Raw genomic sequence first — 22,123 nt, 5'->3', positions numbered from 1 at the left:
GCTATCTCAGCCTTGAATTATTTTACTGACTTATAAAGTTGAATCAGCTGATGGAGAAATAAGACAAGGACGAGAGACCATACACAGGAAGGCAGCACACAGCAGGGGTAGGGGTGCAGGAAGAAAGACAATTTTGGCAGCAGCAAGTGGTTAGATGAGCTTATCCTTTCTCTTCTGACTCAAACCCAATAATTAAATTAAGTAGCAGTGACTAGTCTAATGGTGATGTCCTACAACTGCTCCTTTTGCTAGCCCAAATTATTGTCTCCACCCTCCATATAGAGGGCCAGATTGGAGAGTGGATCCAACTGAAAACAAGCCCTTCTCTTCCTTTTTCCAGGTGGTTTTTCAGCTAGCTGGGGCTTTTTTGGTGCCTCAGCCTGGTATGCTGTACAAACATCCTTCCAACACTGGGCAAGAAGCACCCTGGCTCAAATCATGTTTGAGGCACCTTGTCTTTCCTGACGACAGGGAGTAGGGATCTTACCTTCTTTACAGTCATGGCCATTTTCATGTAGCATGAAGCCATTTCTGCACTGGCATATATAGCTCCCAAAGGTGTTGATACATTCATGCTGGCAACCACCATTGTCTTTGGAGCATTCGTCCTTGTCTGGGCAGGATCAAACCAAACAACACTGAGTTGACAGTGAGAAACAGGCTATCGCAGTCACCAGCTGGGAGACCCACAACCAGGACAGGCAGATACCAGTGAAACCTCCAACCTCTGCTGCTGGATTAGTCCAAACAGCTTTTTAGCTCAGATACAATTCTTTTCAATTGTCTTTCATTCCATAAAATGCATCATAAATGTGTTTTACTCTATAATATAGGTCTTGAATAGTTAAATACTCCTACCTAAAAGAAACCTATAGTAATATCTCTTTCTTTTAGAACAGGGTCCGGGAAAAGTATCACACAAATTCACTAGCCTAGGCAAAAATCCACCATCTTTATATTTTTGAGTTCCTGCATACTCTGATGAGGCCCTGCCTTTAAATAGCTCTGACTGAGAGCACAAGCAGCCAGATGGAGAAGAGGATCTAAGGTATGAGCTGCTCGCTGAAGCTGAAAAACACCCCAGTGGATATTCACTCCTGTATATTCAGGACTACACATTTCTGAATCTCACTGTTCTGAGCATAGGATTTGCTCATGGTTTCCGTCCAATTTAATTTATGAGCAGTTTATCTCAAATTTTTCTTGGGCCAATGCCCTCTCTGGACCTCACTAACTTCATCTGTCTCCTCACTCCCAAATGTATTTCTAGATGAAAGATACCCCACCTCATCCTTCCTCTTGTTAGATTTAATAAGCCAACCCCCTAGCCCTGATTCTACTCTGCAACTGTCTTAATTCAAGACCATTTTGCCTGATCATCCATTAATATTTCTTGGTCTCTGCTGAAAAATCAGCATGAAATTGAATTTCCACTCCCATACAATGTACAGTTAACATCCAGACTGCCTGCCACCCAGATACATCACTGACACCAAGAGCTATGAAGGATTCAGAACAGAGGATTAGAAACTTCCACTAGCATGCACTGCTTTGATGGGAAGGACTGCTATACAGAAGACTTCTGGAAATTTTCTAAGTCTTCTTTGTTTCAGAGGAAAAAGCTTTTCTTTAATGACTCCAAGGACAGCAATAACTTTTAGGATCAGGTTCTCCATTGCTTCCTGTTGTTGAAGTGAAGGACTGGAGGCACTGATGAAATCCATGAATCTTGCTGACACAACACTATGAAACTGGACCATACACTGCACTGAGAAACCAAGATGCAAGGTGACACAGCACAGAGCAACCATGCTTTTTTAGATGTAACTAACCATGTCAAGCTCTGTGATTTGACAGTAGGTTGAAGAAAATGCACCAAAACCATGAGGTTCAATCAGAGAAGACAGCTAAGCAAGTAAAAGAATACAGCTACATACCAGAGAAACAGTGAACTTTAAAGCCTTTTTTGGACACTGTGTTGTCTGATTTGAACTCCAGTCTCATGTTGTTGCCATATGATGTGATTACTTCGGGCTTTTCTGAGCCACAGAATTTGCCATGCAGCTTGGAGTCCGAAGCCAACCCACTACGAACCTCAATATAGTCGTATTTACAGATCTGCTTGAGAGAGGAAGACATTTCTCAGCTCCATGGACTCAGAACAGAGCATTTCAGAGGAATGGGACTTGACTGAGCGGGAACAGAAGCTGCCTTATACTCGAACACACTCCTAACTTCCCCAAATTCTCACCCCCATCCCTTGCTGCCCTGGTCTTAAAGCATGGGTGTGTTTATCAGAATAGCAAAGATTCCATTGAATTTAGCTAAAATAATTACTCCCACCTTATCCAAGAGCCTGGCAGCACTGAATGAACTTCAGCAGCCTGCTGAATTAAGGAAGAGCCACTGCCCCATTTATGTTGAGGAAAGTGAGACCTGAATGCTTTGTCCAAATTCCACCCTGCCCTGGGTGGGGCAGAGAACAGACTCTTTCACTGGTCATTTTGTTTGTCTTTGAAAAACTCCATCATTAATTTGCAATTATTTTCCTACAAAGGCAGCTCTGGGGAAGGAGGGGGTGGGACATCTATTAGGGATGGAAAACACCTACAATTATGCAAAACTGGTAGATAAAAGAAGCCCATTTATAGCAGAACAACTTTAATCCTTCCACTCCATAGAGAAAGCAGATCCACACTTCAAGGAGAACATTCATTGTTATTGTCTTATTATATCAAGGGTGGGGAAACAACCAGAAGCTCCACCAGTAAGACAGAGTCTCCTCTTCCTTGTACCCCAAGGATTTATCCAGTTCTGAGTTAGCCCATAGTCACACCTTTGAGATGCAGGGACTGGTTACGTACATCATTACCTTCCAGCTCAAACACTTCGAACTGCAGAGAGATCCGGTACTGGGCTGGAGCTACCACCTGCCAGACGCAGTTTTTATTAGTAGGATATTCCTTGGGCCATCCAGGGCTAGTAATGGTCCCATTGAGCTTGGTGATGAAGCCCCCACAGGCAGCTGGAGAGGCAATAAATGAACACAAGTTTTACTTGGTTCAGTTCAGACACACAGATTGGGCCATATCGTTAGCTAGGAAATGAATCAGACCCTGGTTGGTGGCACATTTCAAATCCTAGCCTCCAGAACAGGTTTAAAATGCTGGGAGCTGCTAAGAAGACAGAAAGCTCACCTGCTATAAATCACCAGTGAAACACTCACAGCCAGGCTATGGCTTTAAGAGCCACTTAAACCATGTAAGATTGATCTCCTTTTCATTCCCTAGCCTTGGGCTTACTGGGGATCAGTTGACTTGACATGCACAATACAATTGTAAAGGCCAGCTTGGTAAATTCACTCACACTCAGTCCTACAAACCTTACTCTTTCCAGTTTATCAGTAATGGAATAATTAGAAGATAATAGAATCCTAGGGAAGACATCCCTGTCAACTCTTCAGTGGCTTATTATATGTGGATTGCACCTTCTCTACAGAAAACTGAAGACAAAGCCAAAGATTTAGCTTTTTTTTAATCTTATTTCCTTTAAAAATTGAGGACATCTCAGCTTCATCATCTTGTGGACGGCTTTTACCTCAGAGGAATCAATCTCAGTTTGCTCTTTTGCTGCAAAATTCTATTTGCAACAAAGCAACTTTTTCTTGCTGTTTCTCAGGAGTACTGAGATATGGCCAGATCTTCAAAACCCACAGGGATAAAAGCTTTTCCAACTAGCTTGCTCAAAATTGCAATAAATTATAAAAAAAAAAAAAGTGAAGCTTCCAAAAGCCTTTTGCACACATCTAACACTGCCCTCACCAAGCTGATAGCAGCCTTCCCCAAATAGCTTGAAAAAGGCAGAAGTCAGGGCAAACCAGGTGACTTTAAGAGCATCACTCACCATGCGTGGAGCTCCCTACATGTTTCAGCTAAAAGTCAGGGCTACAAAACAAGAATAACAGGTGGATTCTCACCACATCAACAGCTATATTGTTGGTGGGAGCAAACACTTGTTGCAAGATATTAACTGTATAAATAGAAAGCTGACAAAAAGATTTTCTCATCGAAGACAAGGGGTTCTTTTCCACCCATAACAGAAGGGAATTGACTCCTCCATACGGAGAATGTCTGTACGGACATTGATATTTTATTCTGCAAAATATATTTCTTAAAAAATAAACAATTCAGCCTTAGCTTCAGATACTTTTGGGCCACTCAACACTAGGCTGTAAAATCCGTTCTCTCTTATGCTGTACCATGGGAGATCTAGTCTGAAGAGGGATCTCCAGCCATAAAGAATAACTGGTTTTAGAGATGTTTAGCAGTAGAGAATCAGAGTATTTTCAGTTTTTCAACCAAAACTTATCTTTCAATGGAAGATGTTGACAAAAAGAAATTTTTCAGGTGGAGGAAGATAAGAGGATGTGGAGGCAAGGAAAATCACCTCCAAGATTGTTCACCTTCATTATTAGCTGTAGGACCCATCCTATAGGCAGAGGCCTCACTTGGTAGGTTACTTACCTTCACAGCTCTTTTTATCAGCTGTCAACTCATAGCCAGGCTCACAGGTGCATTTGTAACTGCCCAGTGTGTTCTCACAGTGCTGCTCACAGCCACCATTGTACGGCAAAGACCATTCATCCATCTCTATCAGGAAAAAAACAGGAAAAGTCACACTTTCCTGAACCATCCAAACCCCATCATATTCCTTATGCAACACTTCTGGACAGAAGGACCACAGCACTGGCTGACGAGCCGAGCCCACTGAGCAGGCACTGCAGCAAACCTCACAAGCACTAAAGCACTCCTACTACCAAAACTGTAAAGGATTACCATTACCGTTGCTAGTCAAGAGCACTTTTTCTAGGAAAACAGTCTCCTGTAAAGATTTCACTGCATTTTATTCTCATTTGCCCTTGATGTTTTGTTTTGTTTTTTAAATTCCTCATTCTCTTGAGTATCTTGAGCTATGAGGAACTAGACTATTATAGTTCTCACAGTAACGGAGCTGCAGGAGGACATACCCCAACAAATGGGATGTGGCAGAGGTGCTGGGAGAACATGCAAGTAGTTCTTCCTTTTCATAGACATATGAAGTCTTGCTACCCTAGACTTTGAAGTCAGATTCTTCCAATCACATCTGAACAACCTGAACTGACATTTTAATATACAGATAGCCAGATGTACTGGCTTCTCTCTCTGACCTCTGATTCCATGTGCATGCCTTAATTGATGGTTTTATTAACATGGTTGTAGTGAGTTAGCCTCAGCTAGCAGCCAAACTTCCACCCAGCTGCTTGCTCACTCCTCACTCCTCCCAAGTCCAGTGAAATGGGGGACAAAATAGGAAGAACAGGAGCAAGAAAGCTCCTGGGTTGAGACAGGGAGATTACCCACCAATTACTGTGGTGGGCAAAAAAGACTCAACTTTGGGGAACCGAATTTAATTTATGGCCAATCAATATAAATATTTGAGCACTGATTCCTGTACTGTGAAATAAGAACTAAAAAAACAACAAAAAAAACACCTTTCCACCTTCACTCCAGACTCAGACTCCTCTTCCACTGCCTTGTATCACCACAGCTTACAATGAGACCCTTCAGCAAAGCCATGAGCATGCAAAGGCAGGAGGAGATAAGGAGTTACAGTCAGTACAGGACAGTGCCATTCCTTCCTTCTTATACTTCCCCCTGCTCCAGCATGGGTCCTCCATAGGCTACAGGAAATATTTGCTCTGTCATGAAGTACCTCCACCTTCTCCTCTTCTGACCTGGGTGTCACCTCTGTTGTTTCACATTTTTGTCCCCTCCTCCTCTCTCTCCGTATCATTTTTGACCTTTCTTAAACATCTTTTCATAGAGGCACCACCAGCTCAGCTCATGGGCTCAGCTATGTCCTGCAGTGGGTTCACTGTGGGCCAGCTTGAACCATTTGTCTGACGTGGGACAGCCCCTGCAGACTCCCACTGACAACACCTTGATATCTAAATCCAAATATAATGTTCCAGTAACAGTTACTGTTACATAGATCAAATAGGAAGTGTCTCAACTAGATGATAATTTTAAGTCCCTTCTAAGTGAAATACTCTTGTTCTATTCTATTGACAATACTGTCTCCTTACAAAGCCTTCCCACAGTCAAGAACCCCACACTGCAACAGTTCCAGCCCAAACAGATCTTATTTTCTGGTTTCTTTTTGTGGATTCACTATGAAGAAAGTAGAGTATTTCTTTGCTGCTCCATGCTTAGGTACAGGTTCCATAGCTCTTCAAATCTTCCTGACGTTGTCTCTTGCATGTGACTTACTCTCTGTGAGCCATCTTACTCTCTCTGAGCTGTTTGCAGGTTTATTTTCTCTGAAAAGTTAGAAGTTACCACTTCAAGTTCTCACAAAGCATAACATTCTATTCCACTTTTAACTCTGTTTGTTTTTTTTTCAAGTTGAGTTATTTTCTTTCAATGTTGTAAGACATGTAATTGGAGCTCAATTCCTTTCATAATTAAGGCAAAGCTGACTTGTTGCTCAACCAGCCACAGGTGGCAGCCTCAAGAGTGCCTGCAGAGCTATGCAATTTGTTCATTTACTTTGTTCATGGAGTGGCTGGTAGTCACAATCCCTCTGGATATGGAGGTAAAGATTGTAGACTTCAGATTCCAGCTTGAAACTCCACATGTAGCCTGCAGGTATGTCTACCTACCTTTTGCAAACTGACATCAGCTCTGTCCACAATGCAAGTTGGCTAGAAGTTGTATAGCTATGGCTACTGTGGTGCTTGGTCCAAGCAAATACACTTTGCTCCTCAGCTGGACTTACTGGCATGGACTTAGCAACACTCTAGTGATCCATGAGCTACACGGTCTCTGGTTCAAACATGTGAAGTCTGAGATGTAGATCTAATCTGCCAGCAAAAACTCCACAGATAATATGCATGTCTGCAATTGTACTAGCAGTGCATGATTATGCATTTTTTTACATAAAAAAAAGGAAATACATTTATTTCTGACTATCCCAAGGAAAGCACCTCAGGTTCAGATTTGTAACTTTCTTCCCCTACAAACTTGTAGGCAAACCTCAGATTCTACAAACTGAGTTGCTGCAGGCCAAGAAGTCTCCACGTAGTGCTAATCCCTGGAAGATATCTCTGCCACAGTTAGCCTGCACTATCAGCTCCTGAAAGAAGCCAAAATGTATTTAGGAAGGAGTATTCTCTGTGTCTTTATGGAACCTGAGAAATTTAAACAAGGAAGTCTAAGCACTGTGAGAATTGGTAGGAACTGGAATTAAACATCACAGTATTTGCCAGTGATCTTGCAATCATCCTTTGTCACAGTTGGTTTGGATCTCTCAGATTTACAGGACAACGTACTCTGAACTAAACTTTATTTAAGTAATGCTTTTGGGGGGGGCATAAGTGGATTATGACTTACAGTTGTAAGTTATGAAGCCTTGTGACTTGAATGGTGAATAAGTGAATACACCTGATAAACTAGTCTGAGCAAAGGGGATTCAGCCCTGTCATGTTTGTTTGTTGTATTTCTTAATAAGCTCATGAAATAAAGTTTAATTCACAGAGTACATTGTCCTGTAAATTTGAGAGATCCAAATGGACCATGACACCCTTAACACAAGACAAAAATTAAAGTTGAAATAAATAAAAGACTTAGGCAATCCAAATACTGGCATTGCAGCTACTATTTCCGTACAACTGCCACTGAACCTAAGACAAACATGACTGACTACCTTGTGACAGCTCCATAGGTATTTTCCTAAGTGGTTAGATATTTTATTCTTGCCTCTATATCAAGTTACCAGGATACTCGTAAATGACCATGACTTGGGTCAAACTCTTAAGAAGAATCTTAGACTTCATTTGCATCTTCCTGAAGAGGATCTCAGTTTAGGAACACATTTGTCTCCTAACACACTCTGAAATTCTCCCTGGGATTCAGCTTGCAATCAAATTTATCCTGTCTCCAGAAGCTTCTTTTAGAACAGAACTTAAGCAGAGAGTTTGTTTTTAACACTCTTTGTACAGTACCTTCTTTGAAAATGTCAATGTTCCCTGGCCTGGACAAAAGGGGATTCTGTCCAGCTGTGTTAGTGCCTGTGCTGGTACTGACCCATGAAGGAAAGGCTAAGGTTTCCTGAGGTAGGCTTTTTGTCTTAACCAGAGAGACGGTATTCATGCCTCAGCATCAAGTCCCTCTACACTCTCAAAGCAATTTGTATATAAACTTGATATTAGCAGTTGTACAGACAAGTCTAATAGCTCTTAACTACATGTAGATACAATGGTAACTGGTCACTTTGGGGCGGCACTAGGTTAAGGATTGAGTGACCCCTAACTTCGACCTTGAGAGGTACTAGATCACATACCTTTAAAGAAATTTGCTGCAAAGCCTGCTTTATTGATGGTTGCATCAGATGCAAACTTCATCCATACTTTATTTGAGCTGGATTTGATATCTTCTGGCTTCTCGTAGCCACAGAAGTGCCCGATCAGTGGACTGTATTCAGTGAGGCCATCTCAGATCTCCAGGTAGTCATAAGAACATGCATCGTGCCATTCAATCTGCAACGGGAAAGGGTGTGCCTGTAACTCACTAGTCCGAGTGCTCTGAGTCAGACCCAGTTAGACTTTGGCCAGAGATCAGCTTTCAAAGGAGCACCCCAAACAACTGGTCACAACTAAGTACTTGCCTCATGGTTGCCATTGAACTCTCCTGCAGTTGAAATTGCATCCAACCCCGGGCACATGTCAGTTCTACTGCTATTTCACAGCTACACTCCAGTGTAACCTGGTCCCCGACTATCTGCAAGCTACTTTTCCTTGAGAAGCTCCAAGTTACAGTGCAGAACAACTGCAAACAAATAGGCTCAAGGAACAGCTGTGGAGTCACAGCCAGAAGTTAATGGTGTCAGTCCTTTCCAGGACAAGTACAGTAAGCATGCACAAGCCAGAGGAACCTATAGGCTAGACAGGTTTTACACACCAACCCAGGTCCTGCCCGCTCCTGTCTGACTTTTAAATCAGTGGTCAGAAACACATCACCCAGCACGTAACTAAGAGTGTAAGATATCCTGTAATCAGTAGGAGAAAACTTTTTCTGAGCTCTTCAAAGCCTGCCACCTGGGAACAGGATGTTTCTTTAGAGAGTCACAACCACCCTGAAATCTGCCAAGCCTCAGCGACACCAACAGGATTTTTTTCGGTCTTGATTGTGACCATTCAATTTAATTTGACCAGAGTGAAAATTCAAGGACTCGAGTACTTACTTAACATCATCAACAATTTTGTGCCCTTTTTAATTCTTTCTGTCTAGAGTAACAGTTTTTGAAAACTCATATTTAAAACTTGGTTTCAAAATCTCTGAACAAACTTCTTGTGAGGAGAAATGTTGTTCTGAATGATTAAAAAGATTTATAATTATTATCCTTATTATTTACATCACTTCCTTCTTAATTTTAAAGGACTTACAGAAGTTAAATAATACTCATAATATATACAATGATATTTCTCACCTCAAAGGCTTGGAATGTGATTCCTATGTGAAAGCCCTCAGAAACTGTGATCTTCCAAATGCACTCTTTGGAAGGTCTGTAGTCATCTGGGTAATTGGGAGATTGGATCTGGCCAGCATCTTTGTGAATTTCTCCACCACAAATAGCTTCATAAAAAAAAACAAACAGAAAAAAAACATGAGAGTGCAAGTTCTTCCTTAGGTAAAGCATTTTCAATACATAACCTTCTTCCTCATGCAAATCTGTATCAATACGGCTTTTTCCACAAAGGCAACACACAAGTTCTGGAAGTTTTTACAAAATTAACATTTTGTCTTAGTGACAGCATCTCCTGTCTTGCTGTGCCAACCTCCCTAAAAGGGTGAACTCTCTGGGATAGAGAATTTCTATGTATTTGTTTGTTTCACATGCCTTCATAACTGCTTAAAACCTGCTATGAGCATTAAGGACTAAGAAAAGGTGGCAAAAAAAAACAAACCCCAAATAAAAAACATTTGCAAATCTAATCCAGCCACACGATGGCAATATTAACAAGCATGACTTGAGCTGTTCACTAGGAGACCAACAGACTGACTGCTGTGCATGAAAAATTAAGTTTTGTGCTAAATGTTAGAATGAGCAAGTTTAAAGACAAAGAACAGAAAATTTAATGAAAATCTAGTTTAATACAAAACTAGCAGAGGCCTCAAAGAAATAGCAGTTCAGCATAATTGTCTGCAAGACCATGTAACAAATGAAAGTAAGATCACAGGTTAAACTTGTCTTACCCCATGATACAAGACACACATGTCTAAAGGCGGCATATGAATATTTCGGCTGTGTTTAAAGTCAAGCAAACAAAATCATTGACAGTAAGTGCAAGAGAGATGGCACTGCAATGATACCTGCCAGACATCAACCATCTTCATGCTTGGGGTCTCTCCACAATGCATTGCCTTAGCAATTCAGTTGTGGGTCTCCCTTAGTGTCCTGGAAATTGCTTGTGTTGGGTAACATTGTCTTGGGTTTGCCTTGTAAGCTGCTAATATTTAACTGTGACCTAATTAAAAGCACTGTTCCACTAATGCAGTGCTAACGTCTTTCTTAGAGAATCAGTGCTAAGGCACCGCCGAACAGTTGCACCCAAACTTCAGCTGCAGAGCACAATTTAGATTGTAGTTTAAGTTCATGTATTCAGAGCTACAAGTGGTGCTAGAGAGAACCTCTAAGGGACCGTTTAGAGAACTATCTCCCCTACCTAACAGAAAGGGACTAAAAGAGCAGAGGACTGACAATTTTTTTTTAAGAGCTATAAAACTGTCAGACACCATACAGCTCTCTCTCTGCTGACAGAGCCTGAGAAGGCAATAATGATGACAAATTTGGGGCTGCCAGCAGTGCTGTGGAGCAAAACGACCAGCATCTTCCCATTGTGAATCTCATGAAAGAAAAGGAATAATATGATTGAACTGTGAGGATACTTTCACTACATTAACTGCCATTTAGTAACAACTCATTCTCCCATCATGTGGCTACATGCCTCTGCCTCTTTCCTCCCATCTACTGAAAACTTCAGGGCGAAGACCCGGAGGAATCCAGGTTCACAGGCATTTACATAGTAAGCAGAGGACAGAGAAGCAGTGTGAAATGCACTTCGGCTTTTTACTTTTCAGGGAGAAGAGTTCAAAAGAAAAAGAGGAACTAACAGCACTACAGAGAGCTTTTGGATAAAAATTGATAGAAAATTAAACATTTAAGGGCAATTCCTCCTGGAAATAAAAATGACCCTTATTGCTTAGACACAGAACTCACAAAACAGCTGAACAAGCTACCTGACAACAGAGGAAAGAAACAAGCCATTACCTGAGCTTGCATCAGACGGAAATGGGGATTAAGGCAGATTTTTTGAAATCTCACTCATTTCAGCAAATAAATTATGGAGAGAGATGCAGATAATTCTCACTACCTACTGCTCTGACAAGAGGAGATTTAGCTAAGAAAATAACTATGCAATGGGCCATCACTGTTTCTGTAGTACAAGCTGGCTTCTAGCAGTCACATTCTGTGCTTGCTCTCAGGCTTAGCAATAGATTTCATACCTTTCCAATGGGAAGTGTCTTGCAGGGAAGATCTACATAAAAAGCCAGAGCCTTTAAGAAGCAGGAAACCATAAACAGTCAGAGGGATGCAAAGTTTGACTGCTAGATGCACATTCCACTTTCATTTGCTCTACTCAAAAGTCAAGTGAAGAAAGTATTGCTCACGCTTACTGAACCTTTAGGGGTTATTTATGAATCAACAGAAAATATGAAAAATTATCAAGAGAAAATAAAGTTTTGCAAAGTGACTTTGACACATATGTAATTTTTTTTCTTTTAATATAATTTAGCAGTATGAAGCATGATGTCATATTAACATGATGAAGAACAGAGAATTTTCTTCCCCAAAACACTCCTCATCATCTTTTTTTTTTTCTTTTGCTTTTAAACTTGGAGCAGATATCACTGGGCAATAACCCACTGTAAGAATTACACTGACTAATCCACCAAAGCAATAAGAAAAATATTAGAGACACACTAGTTTGATCACTTCTAAATCCAACAAATTACCAGAAAAAAAGGGTGTTACAGACCACATGGTTCAGGCAACAGCTGTTTTTCAGGAAAGACATAAAAAAAATAAAAATAAAAACAAAAATTAGGCAAGCTACCTCTGTCTCTGAGGCAACAACTCCTGCAGAAACCAGATATTTATCTTGTAAAACAGATTTGTTAGCCCCACACTGTTATTAAATCCTCATAAGCTTTATTTGCACTTCCCCAACAATCCCATGTTTTCCTCACTTCCCTCTGTTAATATCATTATTCATGAGTATATTGCACACTTAGGCACTGGGCTTCCAGTGTCATGCTTGTTCCTGTGGCCTCAGGAAGAAAAAGATTTAAAGTCAGTACCAACACAGTCAGCGTCGATACTGCTGACAGTGCTGATACTTCTAAGAAAATGCCTGTTGCCCAGAGAACAATGAAGGCTTTTAATACATTTTAGAAATGTTATTATAAAAAAATAAGCAGAGATGGAGAAGGGATATTACTGATTCGTTAATGACTTTGGTAGTATTGCTCCTCCTCTGAAGTGGTTTCAGCATCCCAGTGCCATGCAAGTTTCCAAAGTACCTGACCTGCAGAAGATTTACATGCTAATTTCTAATCTTCTGTAAGTAAAACATACAAGGGAAAAAAAAAAAATAATCAAAGAATAACCTTCACATCTGAGAAAAAAAAGAACAAATAAGCTGTATTAAGTGATATAAAGTGTATTATCTGAAACAGAACTTCACCTGTGTCGTAGTTCAGCCCCAACGGGGACCAGACTACGCAGTCTCTCTCTCACTCCCCCCACTCTCGGAGAGAATAGGAGGAGATTTGACAAACAAAAGAAAACCAGGAAGAAAAAAAAAAAACAAACACGCGGGTTGAGATTGAACAAAAAGTAAATTTAACAGTAATGACAGAAGAAAACAATAAAGTGATGGAACACAAATACAGTATAATAGCTCACAACAGATCTCTACATCCAGTCTCTTCCAACTAGGAGGGCCTCCCTTCAGCACCCTCCTCACTTATATACTGAGCATGATGTCAGATGGGATGGAATAGCCCTTTGGCTAATTTGGGTAAATTAACCCCAGCTGTTAGCTAATTAGTTAACTATCCCAGCCATAGGGGCTACCAGCTTCAGTTCTCCACCCAGCTCAGGTAAATATTAACTCTATCCTGGCCAGAACCAGGACAACCTGTTAAATTACTGAAAGGAATTCCTGCTACATCCAGGATCCTGCTTGCAGGGGCTGGTTTGGGCAAACAGAACCTGGCCTATAAATGGAAGCTATTGCTCTGTGCTGCCAGCCTGTTGTCCCCCCAAAAACATGATGATCTACTTGTACACTCCATGTCTTGTCTGCTGAAACAGCCTGCAAAATCTGCCACTTCCCATAAAAAACAGGAGCAGGGCTGTGTCTAACCACATGGTGAAGCAGAATTCCTACTGATCCCATAGCCCTCTGCATCCTGTTCTGGCTGCTCTGTTCAATGAACAAACAACTTCTAGCTAAAGGCTGTACCTTCATAGACCACAAAGAAGCCTTTGCCCAGGATGTTACTGCTGCTCCGGAACTCAATCCACAGCCTGCTGTCCGTGGAGATAACCGGTTCAGGGATCTTATCACCACAAAATCTATCTAGAAGACAGGTTAAAGGATCTGTTTGTGTGTAAAACACTATTTCACTCCCATCACTTGTGCTTTTGATTTATTTTCTGGTTTCCTCCCTCTTCATTAATTCATATTCTCTTCAATTATTAAATTCATAACAAGTTTTCTTCAGCTGGGAGCAGAATGCAGTAGTCACAGATGCAGCCTTTATTGCTGTGGTAAGTTCAAAAAGCATCTTGTTTTGATCACATAATTAGGCAAATGAGCTGCAAGGGTGGGGAACCACCCCCTATCCTTCTAGAGTTGGGACATTAGGGAACATCCTTTCCACCTGCTAGGCCTCTGAAACTCCTTCAGCATTTTGCACCCAAGAGCAAATTGTTCAAGCCAAATGAAGGGCAGGATGTGGCCAAGCTGATGATAAAACACCCCTTAGCCTCATCCTCTGCTCTCACTTCTTCCCTGTTAAGCCTCTGCAGTCATTCAATCTCTTTCAAGAGCTGTGTGACCAAGAGCCTTTTTGCTCCATGGTTCACCCAGCTCTCTAGCATACACCAGCACTAGCAAATATCTGAATCCTGCCAGCAAGGATCAGTCCTGAAACAGAACAGCTGCAGATGGCATGTGCAGCTCAAACAACCTCAACAACCTGAATTTGGTGCTCCTCTACCTGTTCGAGCCAGAAGGTCCTCAGAGAAACAGAGCAAGCACCAGGTATGCACTGCAAGCACTCAGTGCAAACATGGTTTTTCACTTCAGCTGACACCAGCAGGGCTAGACACTGAATTCCACACAGCCTTGGCACACTGTCCAGCTGAATTCCCAGTGGGAATCTGATAGCAGCAGAGAGCAGTTCCTCAGGTTGAATTCAGTCAAGACATTGATGATACGGATCCTGGCCTTGCAACACCAGGCAAATGCTTTTTTTTTTAACAACCTCCACTGGGTAAAAACCTGGTTAATTCCTCACCTGCAAGACAGCACCTTAGTTCCCATTAGCAGGCTGCAGTAGTGGTTCCCACCACTGGTTTAAGCAGACAGATCGTTCAAGACCTGTTGACAGGCAGGCAGAGAGGGCTGTTGCTTTTCCTATGTGTGGGGGGCAGAGTAGTTGGCATTAATCTTGTGTGTTAAAAACCTAGACACGCTCTGCTTAGTCAGCTGCCCACAGTCAGCTACTGACACTTGTGGCTCTACCTATCTCATCTCACCACTTGGTAGCCTTGGGAAGGCTATGACCTTCAAGGATGTGAGAGCCATGCCTCTGTGACAGGCAAGCCGGTGCAAATGAGACTGCATAGAGACAGTTGCAAACTGTCTTTCTCTTCAATGGCAGTTTCACTGCCAGCTTCTTTCTCTTACAGGGTCACCCATCCAAATATAATCTCAGACCCTAGCTTTACTCGGCTGTTCAGTTCTGAGCCCGTGTGCCCGAAAGCTGCCCAGCGCTGTTGGGCAGCAGATAGCCCTGCAGCATACCAATGGCATCTTCCACCTCCACTCCCAAAGAGGACGCTAACAAACAGCATCAGTGCTGCAAAGCTCCTTCCTCTAGGGTCACCGAGCAAGTGCCTCCTGGATTTAGACTTGGAGTTTAACAAGGGTGTCAAGGAGAGGAAACACAGATGAGGAACGAGAATGAGCAAACTCCTCAGAGTGTGATAAAGGGCCCATTAATAAAAAGTTATACACTATTTAAAGGCTGGGTTTTCACACACTTCCCTGGGAAAATATGCAGCACACATGTATTTTTTTTCTCTCCACAAGAAGCCCGTGCTTTCACAATTCATACTAATCCCCCTCCCCGCCCCCTGCTGAATTGCCGTCTGTCTGCCTCTTCCGAGCTAATTTCATGGGCTCAGCCCCTTGCGGGAGCTGTGGCCACTCATGCAGTGTCTCCTTCCAGCTGGAAACACTCACGAGTCCACCTGCAACAGGGGGACAGGGAGGTGCTTGGCTTCTGAAATACCTTTAAATTACTCGGCAGAATAAATAAATAACAAGGAGCTAAGTTGCAGCTGCTGGAGTAGTGTTACCTGACGCATATGCAGCAGGACACAGCTATAAACACTGACAACCCTAAAACAGGCAGGAAGCCATAAAACTGGCTGCCACCTCTGTGCTGAAAGGCAGGCCCACAGAAACCTTGAGAGAGCAGCATAGCTCCATCCTTGACACTACACCTGGTACCAGAGTTGGGGTGTGCAGTGGGGCTAAGGTGACATTAGGAGATAGGGTCAGGGTCAAAGCCACTGGCAAAGCAGGTAGGACTCCTGACTTCCTACTCAGGGTGGCAGAAGATTTGCCCTTACAATAGCAGGAGGCAGAGGGACAGGGAGGACACAGAGGAGCTGCGCTTCCTTGAGATCTTTGGAAGCAGGAGCAGAGTAGAGCCCTTGTACAGTCTGATACCCTAGGCACAGTCTAGCAAGCTTCCTGTTAGAAATACAGAGGCCCGAAGTGCAGACTACCGAGTATTTGTAGATAGGAATATTTGAGAAATATTGGCAGGAACTTGTGCCAGGAGCTATATGGCTGCTTCCTTCTGACCGTCTGACAGTTCTACCCAGGTCTTAGGAAAAAGCAATAATAAAACTCCAGAGACCACATTTTTAGTGCCAGCCATGCCCCCAACTCACTTCCCTCCATGCCTCTGTTCTCTAGCTGGAAAAGGAAGGAATAAAGTCTTAGCTACCAAAGGACTTGGAGTATGGATTATTTGGTGTGAATACAGCACACCGACATCTCTGGATGAAGACATTAATGGACGGCCAGTGCACTGGCCAGACATAAGCTCCTTCCAGGTAAAGGAAGGTTTGTATCTGTTTGGTTTTTTTTCCCCCAGTAAGCTTCAAGACAAACATACAGAATGCAATTAAAATGAAACAGCTACTCACCCAGTAACGGGGCCTTCCTCCAGTAGCCATCACGCACCTCCACATAATCATACCAGCAAAGACGACTTTTAAACAGGTCCATTGATGTGAAGTTTAACATAATCTGAAAGGAGAGAGTACACACTTCTCTTTGGGAAGATCCTACAGGTTACGTGCTTAACCTGCACGCAGCTGCATAAGTTAGTATGCAGAAAAATACAGTTGGACAGTTAGTTGGACTTTTTAATCAGCTTTCCTCAAAAAAGAAAGGCTTCAAGATATTTTAATGAAACCATGAAAGTACATGACAGCAGACAGTACTTGACTATCCATTCTGCAGTTCACAGTCATTGCTCCTCAGTTACTAAAACGCTACAAAAAAAGTCGTCCCATTTTTTTTAAATTAAAAATTGAATATTTGTTTTTGATTAACGTGAACAGCATAGACAAACACATTGCCCCAAAATACAGATGTTTGGAATCTATACCCTTATATAAGTGCTGCTTGTAAGAAATAGCTAATTTTGTTTTAGTGGCTTTACCGAGCAGAGCTGAGCATTAAAATTTTATCCCTTTGGTCTCTTCCCTATAACAAGGATTACAGGCCTTGCTCTGGGCCTATGGAAGTCACTGATGGAGCGTACTTGTCACATTTTTGTCCTTGCAAGATCTGACCCATATACTAATTTACATTTATAGTCTGCCATAGAAATGTCATTAGATTAAAACAGATATTCTCCCCTAAAGCCCTGGCTGCATGCACAGAGTGCAGTCTAACAACATTGCTTACTTTGTTCACACTTTGCAGTTTTCTGACTTCAGACAGCAAAAGGAGATTTATCTGTTTCTATGCAGATGAAGCCCAGTATTTGCTCTAAGCCAATGCCTCAGTGCTGTGATGCTACTTTGTTCTAATTGCTGCATTTGATTAAACAGATAAGCTGAAGCATTAAATCTGAACTTGATTTTTTTTCTTTTTTAATATTTCTGGTTCAGCATTTAGATGCTGGGTTCTATCCAACACAAGTCTTCTGAAGCAGCTGAGAGACAAAGGGAGAATTTACAGTAATATTTACACTGCAGAACTCCCAGTGCAATAGTTTCAAAACCTGGATGGTTCCTGGCATCTCTGCCCTGGTGAAGCTCTCCCTGCAGCTAACAGCAGACAGTCAGCACTGCATGGGATGGGGCTTGCAGGTGACAGAACTGGGTCCCAGAGCAAGACAGCTGCTGCAAAACAAGCGAGCTCTGCTCTTCTTTGAGTCCAAGCCTTAAGAGCAACTCGAGGGTGGTCCTCGAGAGAGAGGAAAGCCACTCTGTCAAGAAGCTCCCAAGCCAGGCTGTGCATTCTTGCAGCGTGGTACAACATGAAAGGCCTGAAGGGCTGGTGCTAGTGGATTAAAGAAAGATTTTATTTCCACAGGAAGATCAATAAAACAAAAGGAGCTGGGAACAAAGTGGACAGGGTGGCTGATTGATTTGCAGTGGGGCTCGGCATTTCAAGGCAGGAAGCAGGAGTCCCCTGACAGGGACATTATGCCTGCGTGACGGGGCAGGACACTGATGTCACTCATGGCTCCTCGGCTCCCTTCAGCACCCCAGCTTGCTGGCACATTTTATATAACTGATCTGACTTGCACCTGGCTTTGAAAGGTGATTCCCTCAGCTCAGCCAGAGCTAGCAGGTGGCAGGAGACTGTCCAGGCAGGGTTTAGCCTCGAATCCAGAGGAAGGACCAGAGACCAACATGCAGCCCTGTGAGGGGGCTCTGCTCCAGCATTACCTCTTCTCTCCTCAGGACCATGTATTCCTGACTCTATTTCTGAGAGGACAGCAATGGTGCTCAGGAACCTTTCCAGGCTCCATCCCTGCACTCCAGGCATGCAGAGAACTTTTGGCAGCTGCTAACACTGTCATCGTTAGCAAAACCACATACAAGGGAAGCACAAAGTACACCTCATGCTGGTGTGGCACCTACCTTCTCCCCTGGGGTCACTGAGATTCTCCAGACACAGTGGGAATAGGATGGGTAGCCATTTGGAAAGCCAGGGGCTGAGAAATTCCCTGTTGAGTCCTGCAAGGTCTCTCCGCAAGCTGTGAGAGAGAAGGGAAAAAAAAACCAGCAACAAGGAGTGACCCTCTGAAAGATACTAGGGTCTACCAAAATGTTTGCACATGGCTGCTGCGTGCAGGTTGGTGGCTTGTACTCTAAGGGTGTTCATTCATGGTACCAACAAAAGCTCATCGACCAGCTGAGACCTTGCCAAAGGGGAGATGTGAAATTTGTCAGGATTCTCAGGACAGAAGATTATCAGTGCAAGGACACAGGGGAAACAGCTTTTTAAAAGGCATCCTTCTTCCTTCATCTTCCTTACAGACACTGGCACTTTCACATTTCAACCCTACTGAGAAATATCTAATCCACTGATCAGATGCAAAATATTAATCCCATCCCACCTCACAATCCCAAGACTGCTGCCAGCAAATCTGTTTTCCCTTCATTACAAGCTGCTTAGTGATGTTCTCCTTAGTTACCATTGTTAAGTGTCTTTTTTGGGGGGTTAAAACTTCCTAACAAAAGCAGGGCAAGCCCCACTGCCCTCAGGCTTTGGCTATCCAGCTGTCACATTGTGCAGGATAAAATGTGAGCACTGCCACTCGCTCTGCTCTCCACCTTCCTGTTTTTGTGGCCTGCTGTTGATGAAATGTAGATCCCAAAGTGATTTTGGGAAGCAAGTAATATGTACACACATATGCTCCCTTAGGGAACTGCAGCTTCCAACATGTGGGAAAGCCACAACTACTGTAGTTCCTGCTCTCGGAGCCAGGAAGACTAAACTGGAACAAGGAGCGACCATCTACATCTGCAGAGCAGCTGACTGGCTAGGCGGGAAGATCACAAATATCAAAGCTCCCATTTCCTTCAGAGTGCTGACTAGACACATGCAAATATCCATTGCAAGGAGAAGGGACCTTGGCTTGCCTGCTTTCCAGTTGTTTTTCCAATTTCATAACCCGCTGATGCTATAAAGCTGCCCTTGACCTGCAACTTGGTTTCCTCAGTGACAGTAAGGCAGCTCCCAAAAATCCCTTGTTAAGCAGCAATCCTTTGAAAGATCTGACAAGGCCGAACATCTGGCTTCCTTTCTCATGGAAATGCCAGGGGATGTTCCTCTGTCTGATGCTATCACACACTCACTAATTTTTCAGCCATTATTACGTTTAGATGGGCAGGTCGGAAGTTGGAAGTGAAAAGAGACTGCTCCCATTCAAAAAGTTTAATATCTTCAAAAAGGGGAGACAGAGTCACCTAGGCCAGAAATTCTTAATTTCCTTGAAGTAATCTGACCCACAGTTTGACAGGTCAGACTAGATGAACAATAGGCAGGGACACAAATTGGGGTTTTGCTCAACCAAGTGGGTCCTAGGGGTGCTCTGGAAGGTGGAGTCACTACGAGGAACAAGTCACACACATTTCAAGGCACATGTCAGTGTGGGATCTGGCAAAGTGATTCTTGTCAGGAAAACCAAAGGTATTTTAAACTACTAGAAAAAAAAGCACCAGTGGGCAAAACAGGCAGGTAAATGCACATACCTACCCCAGAGGAAAATAAACGTTCAAAACCTCTAAATTACTCCTTCCTCCTCAAGCAGTTTTGAGCCCTGAGAACTCCCCCTTAATAGCTTAACATCCTCCCACCTCTCCCAACATGTTTAGCAGGTGATGCTGTCTGTATTCTTCAGGTGGGCAGCGAGAGATGCTTGTAAAAGGTGATGACCTGCATGAACTGGAGAAGAAATCTGGACTTCTGCCTGCAGAATAAATACACTTTATTCCTTTCTACCTCTTGCAAAGATGCCTTGCCTTGTTAGCTGCGTTAGACTCTGCGAGGATAATTCCAGCTCCCAGGATGCTCCTAGGATCCTCAACCAGGAAATGCATGCTGCCCCAGCAGGTAAACATCCCAAAGAAGCTGAGTCCCAGCTATATTTACTCTGAGGAGAGCAAACCATTCTTTAGCTGATCCTCTGGCATGACCACTGGGCAATGCATGGTCTGGAGTGGTCACCACCTTAGGATGGCTTTAGGAATGTCAACATCTGACAAGGTGTCCCAATAATGACGGGATTCCAATCCATAACTCAAAGATATATAAAAGTTCTTTTTCTCTGCTCAAAAACCAATTTAAACAAGACTGCCCCCCATGAAATTATAAAGAAAGCTCTAAATCACTGGAAACACATACTACATTATCATATCAACAGAGGACAAAGAGGGTTACACCCCTTGGCTGAACCACAGTGAGGGTTTCCAACAGCCCAGATTTAATTCTCCTAAGTGTAATTACACAGTACCTGGTCAGACCGTGTAATTATGGAACTGGTACTAATGTATCTACTACCAAACACTACTCTGCTAAAACATCATGAAAGGAGACCTAGCTAACTATCCAAACCTTGCAGAGGAAACTCTCCAGACACACCGGGACAGGCTGGTCTTTCAGTGCAGAGGAGAGACTGCCTGTATGTGGGACAAGCAGGATAATAATGAGCAATGCATATTTGTGTGTAGAGCACAATCTCTTACAGAGCACACCAATAAGCAATACAAATGTACTCCACTTAGTAGCAAATAAGCCAATAGGTCCAGTAAGACTAGTTGTTTGTACTTCTGGGATCCAAGAAACTGAGCTGAAATGGTTTTCACATATGGTGAAGAAGCTGTTGCACATGTAAGCTGCTAGAAAGGAACAGAAGTGGAAAGCAAAGTAGGAAAGGTGAGTGCTTCAGAAGTCATTTGTAGATGAAGCAGTTGAGTGATAGGCACTTACTACTCACTAGCTGGTTACTGGTACACTATATCTTTTTGAAGCTGAACAAAGACTTGGATGGGATGACATAATGCAGGAGCACTCTCAATTTATAGTTGAACCATTCCTGCACAGTTAGCACAGCCACACAGGCCTGTTTCCTTTAGTAGAGCACAAGACTGCAGGACGTGCTGCAGTCTTTAAAAGTCTTTTGTAGTTACTGTACTCATCACATCCTCAATCATGCAGCCATATAAAAATCTAGCATTTAGTACTATGCAGAGGAGTGCATTTTGCCTTCCAGAAGTTCCTTCAGCAAATTTCATCTGGTTTCACCTGGCTTGGCACTAGCTTTAACCCAGCAGGTATAAGCTTTGGGGAATTAAGAGCAATTTAAAACAGCAGGGTTTTAGAATGGAAAAGGTAAGACAGCCCTAACGGTAGCAGCCACAAGAGCTCCAGTCTAATGAGTTGGAGAGCCCTTTTTCTTACAATAGATACAGCAGTCGTTCTGGCTCATACCAGTGTGTGCTTGTAACTCATCCTCCACCATGCTAGTTCTTTTTTGGGGGGATTTCCTCAGGTATTCTCAGACTCTTTCTAAAAGGCAAACCATCTGCCGTTCAACTTCTGGACTACATTGTTGTGTTTTATATAAAAATCCTCAGCTTGACTACTGAATAAAGCTGTCCTCAGCCTGAAGTCTCATTCAGACCCCTT

The 22,123-nt window shown here is 42.8% G+C and overlaps 1 protein-coding gene across 1 annotated transcript in view; it reads right to left on the bottom strand.

Annotated features, from left to right (window-relative positions):
• Positions 1-22,123, bottom strand: part of TLL2 (tolloid like 2) — a 92,532-nt gene that overhangs the window by 15,872 nt on the left and 54,537 nt on the right. Inside the window, 9 exon segments of the mRNA XM_086751775.1 lie at positions 488-613; positions 1,938-2,118; positions 2,865-3,025; positions 4,524-4,649; positions 8,380-8,575; positions 9,526-9,671; positions 13,628-13,744; positions 16,615-16,717; positions 18,571-18,686. Of these exon segments, the coding sequence (XP_086607901.1) occupies positions 488-613; positions 1,938-2,118; positions 2,865-3,025; positions 4,524-4,649; positions 8,380-8,575; positions 9,526-9,671; positions 13,628-13,744; positions 16,615-16,717; positions 18,571-18,686 (1,272 nt within the window).

Source organism: Chlamydotis macqueenii, chromosome 7 (assembly GCF_036417535.1).
Source record: "Chlamydotis macqueenii isolate bChlMac1 chromosome 7, bChlMac1.mat, whole genome shotgun sequence".
Taxonomy (NCBI): domain Eukaryota; kingdom Metazoa; phylum Chordata; class Aves; order Otidiformes; family Otididae; genus Chlamydotis; species Chlamydotis macqueenii.
The sequence above is the reverse complement of the archived record's forward strand: the minus strand, read 5'-3'. Positions and strand labels throughout refer to the sequence as shown.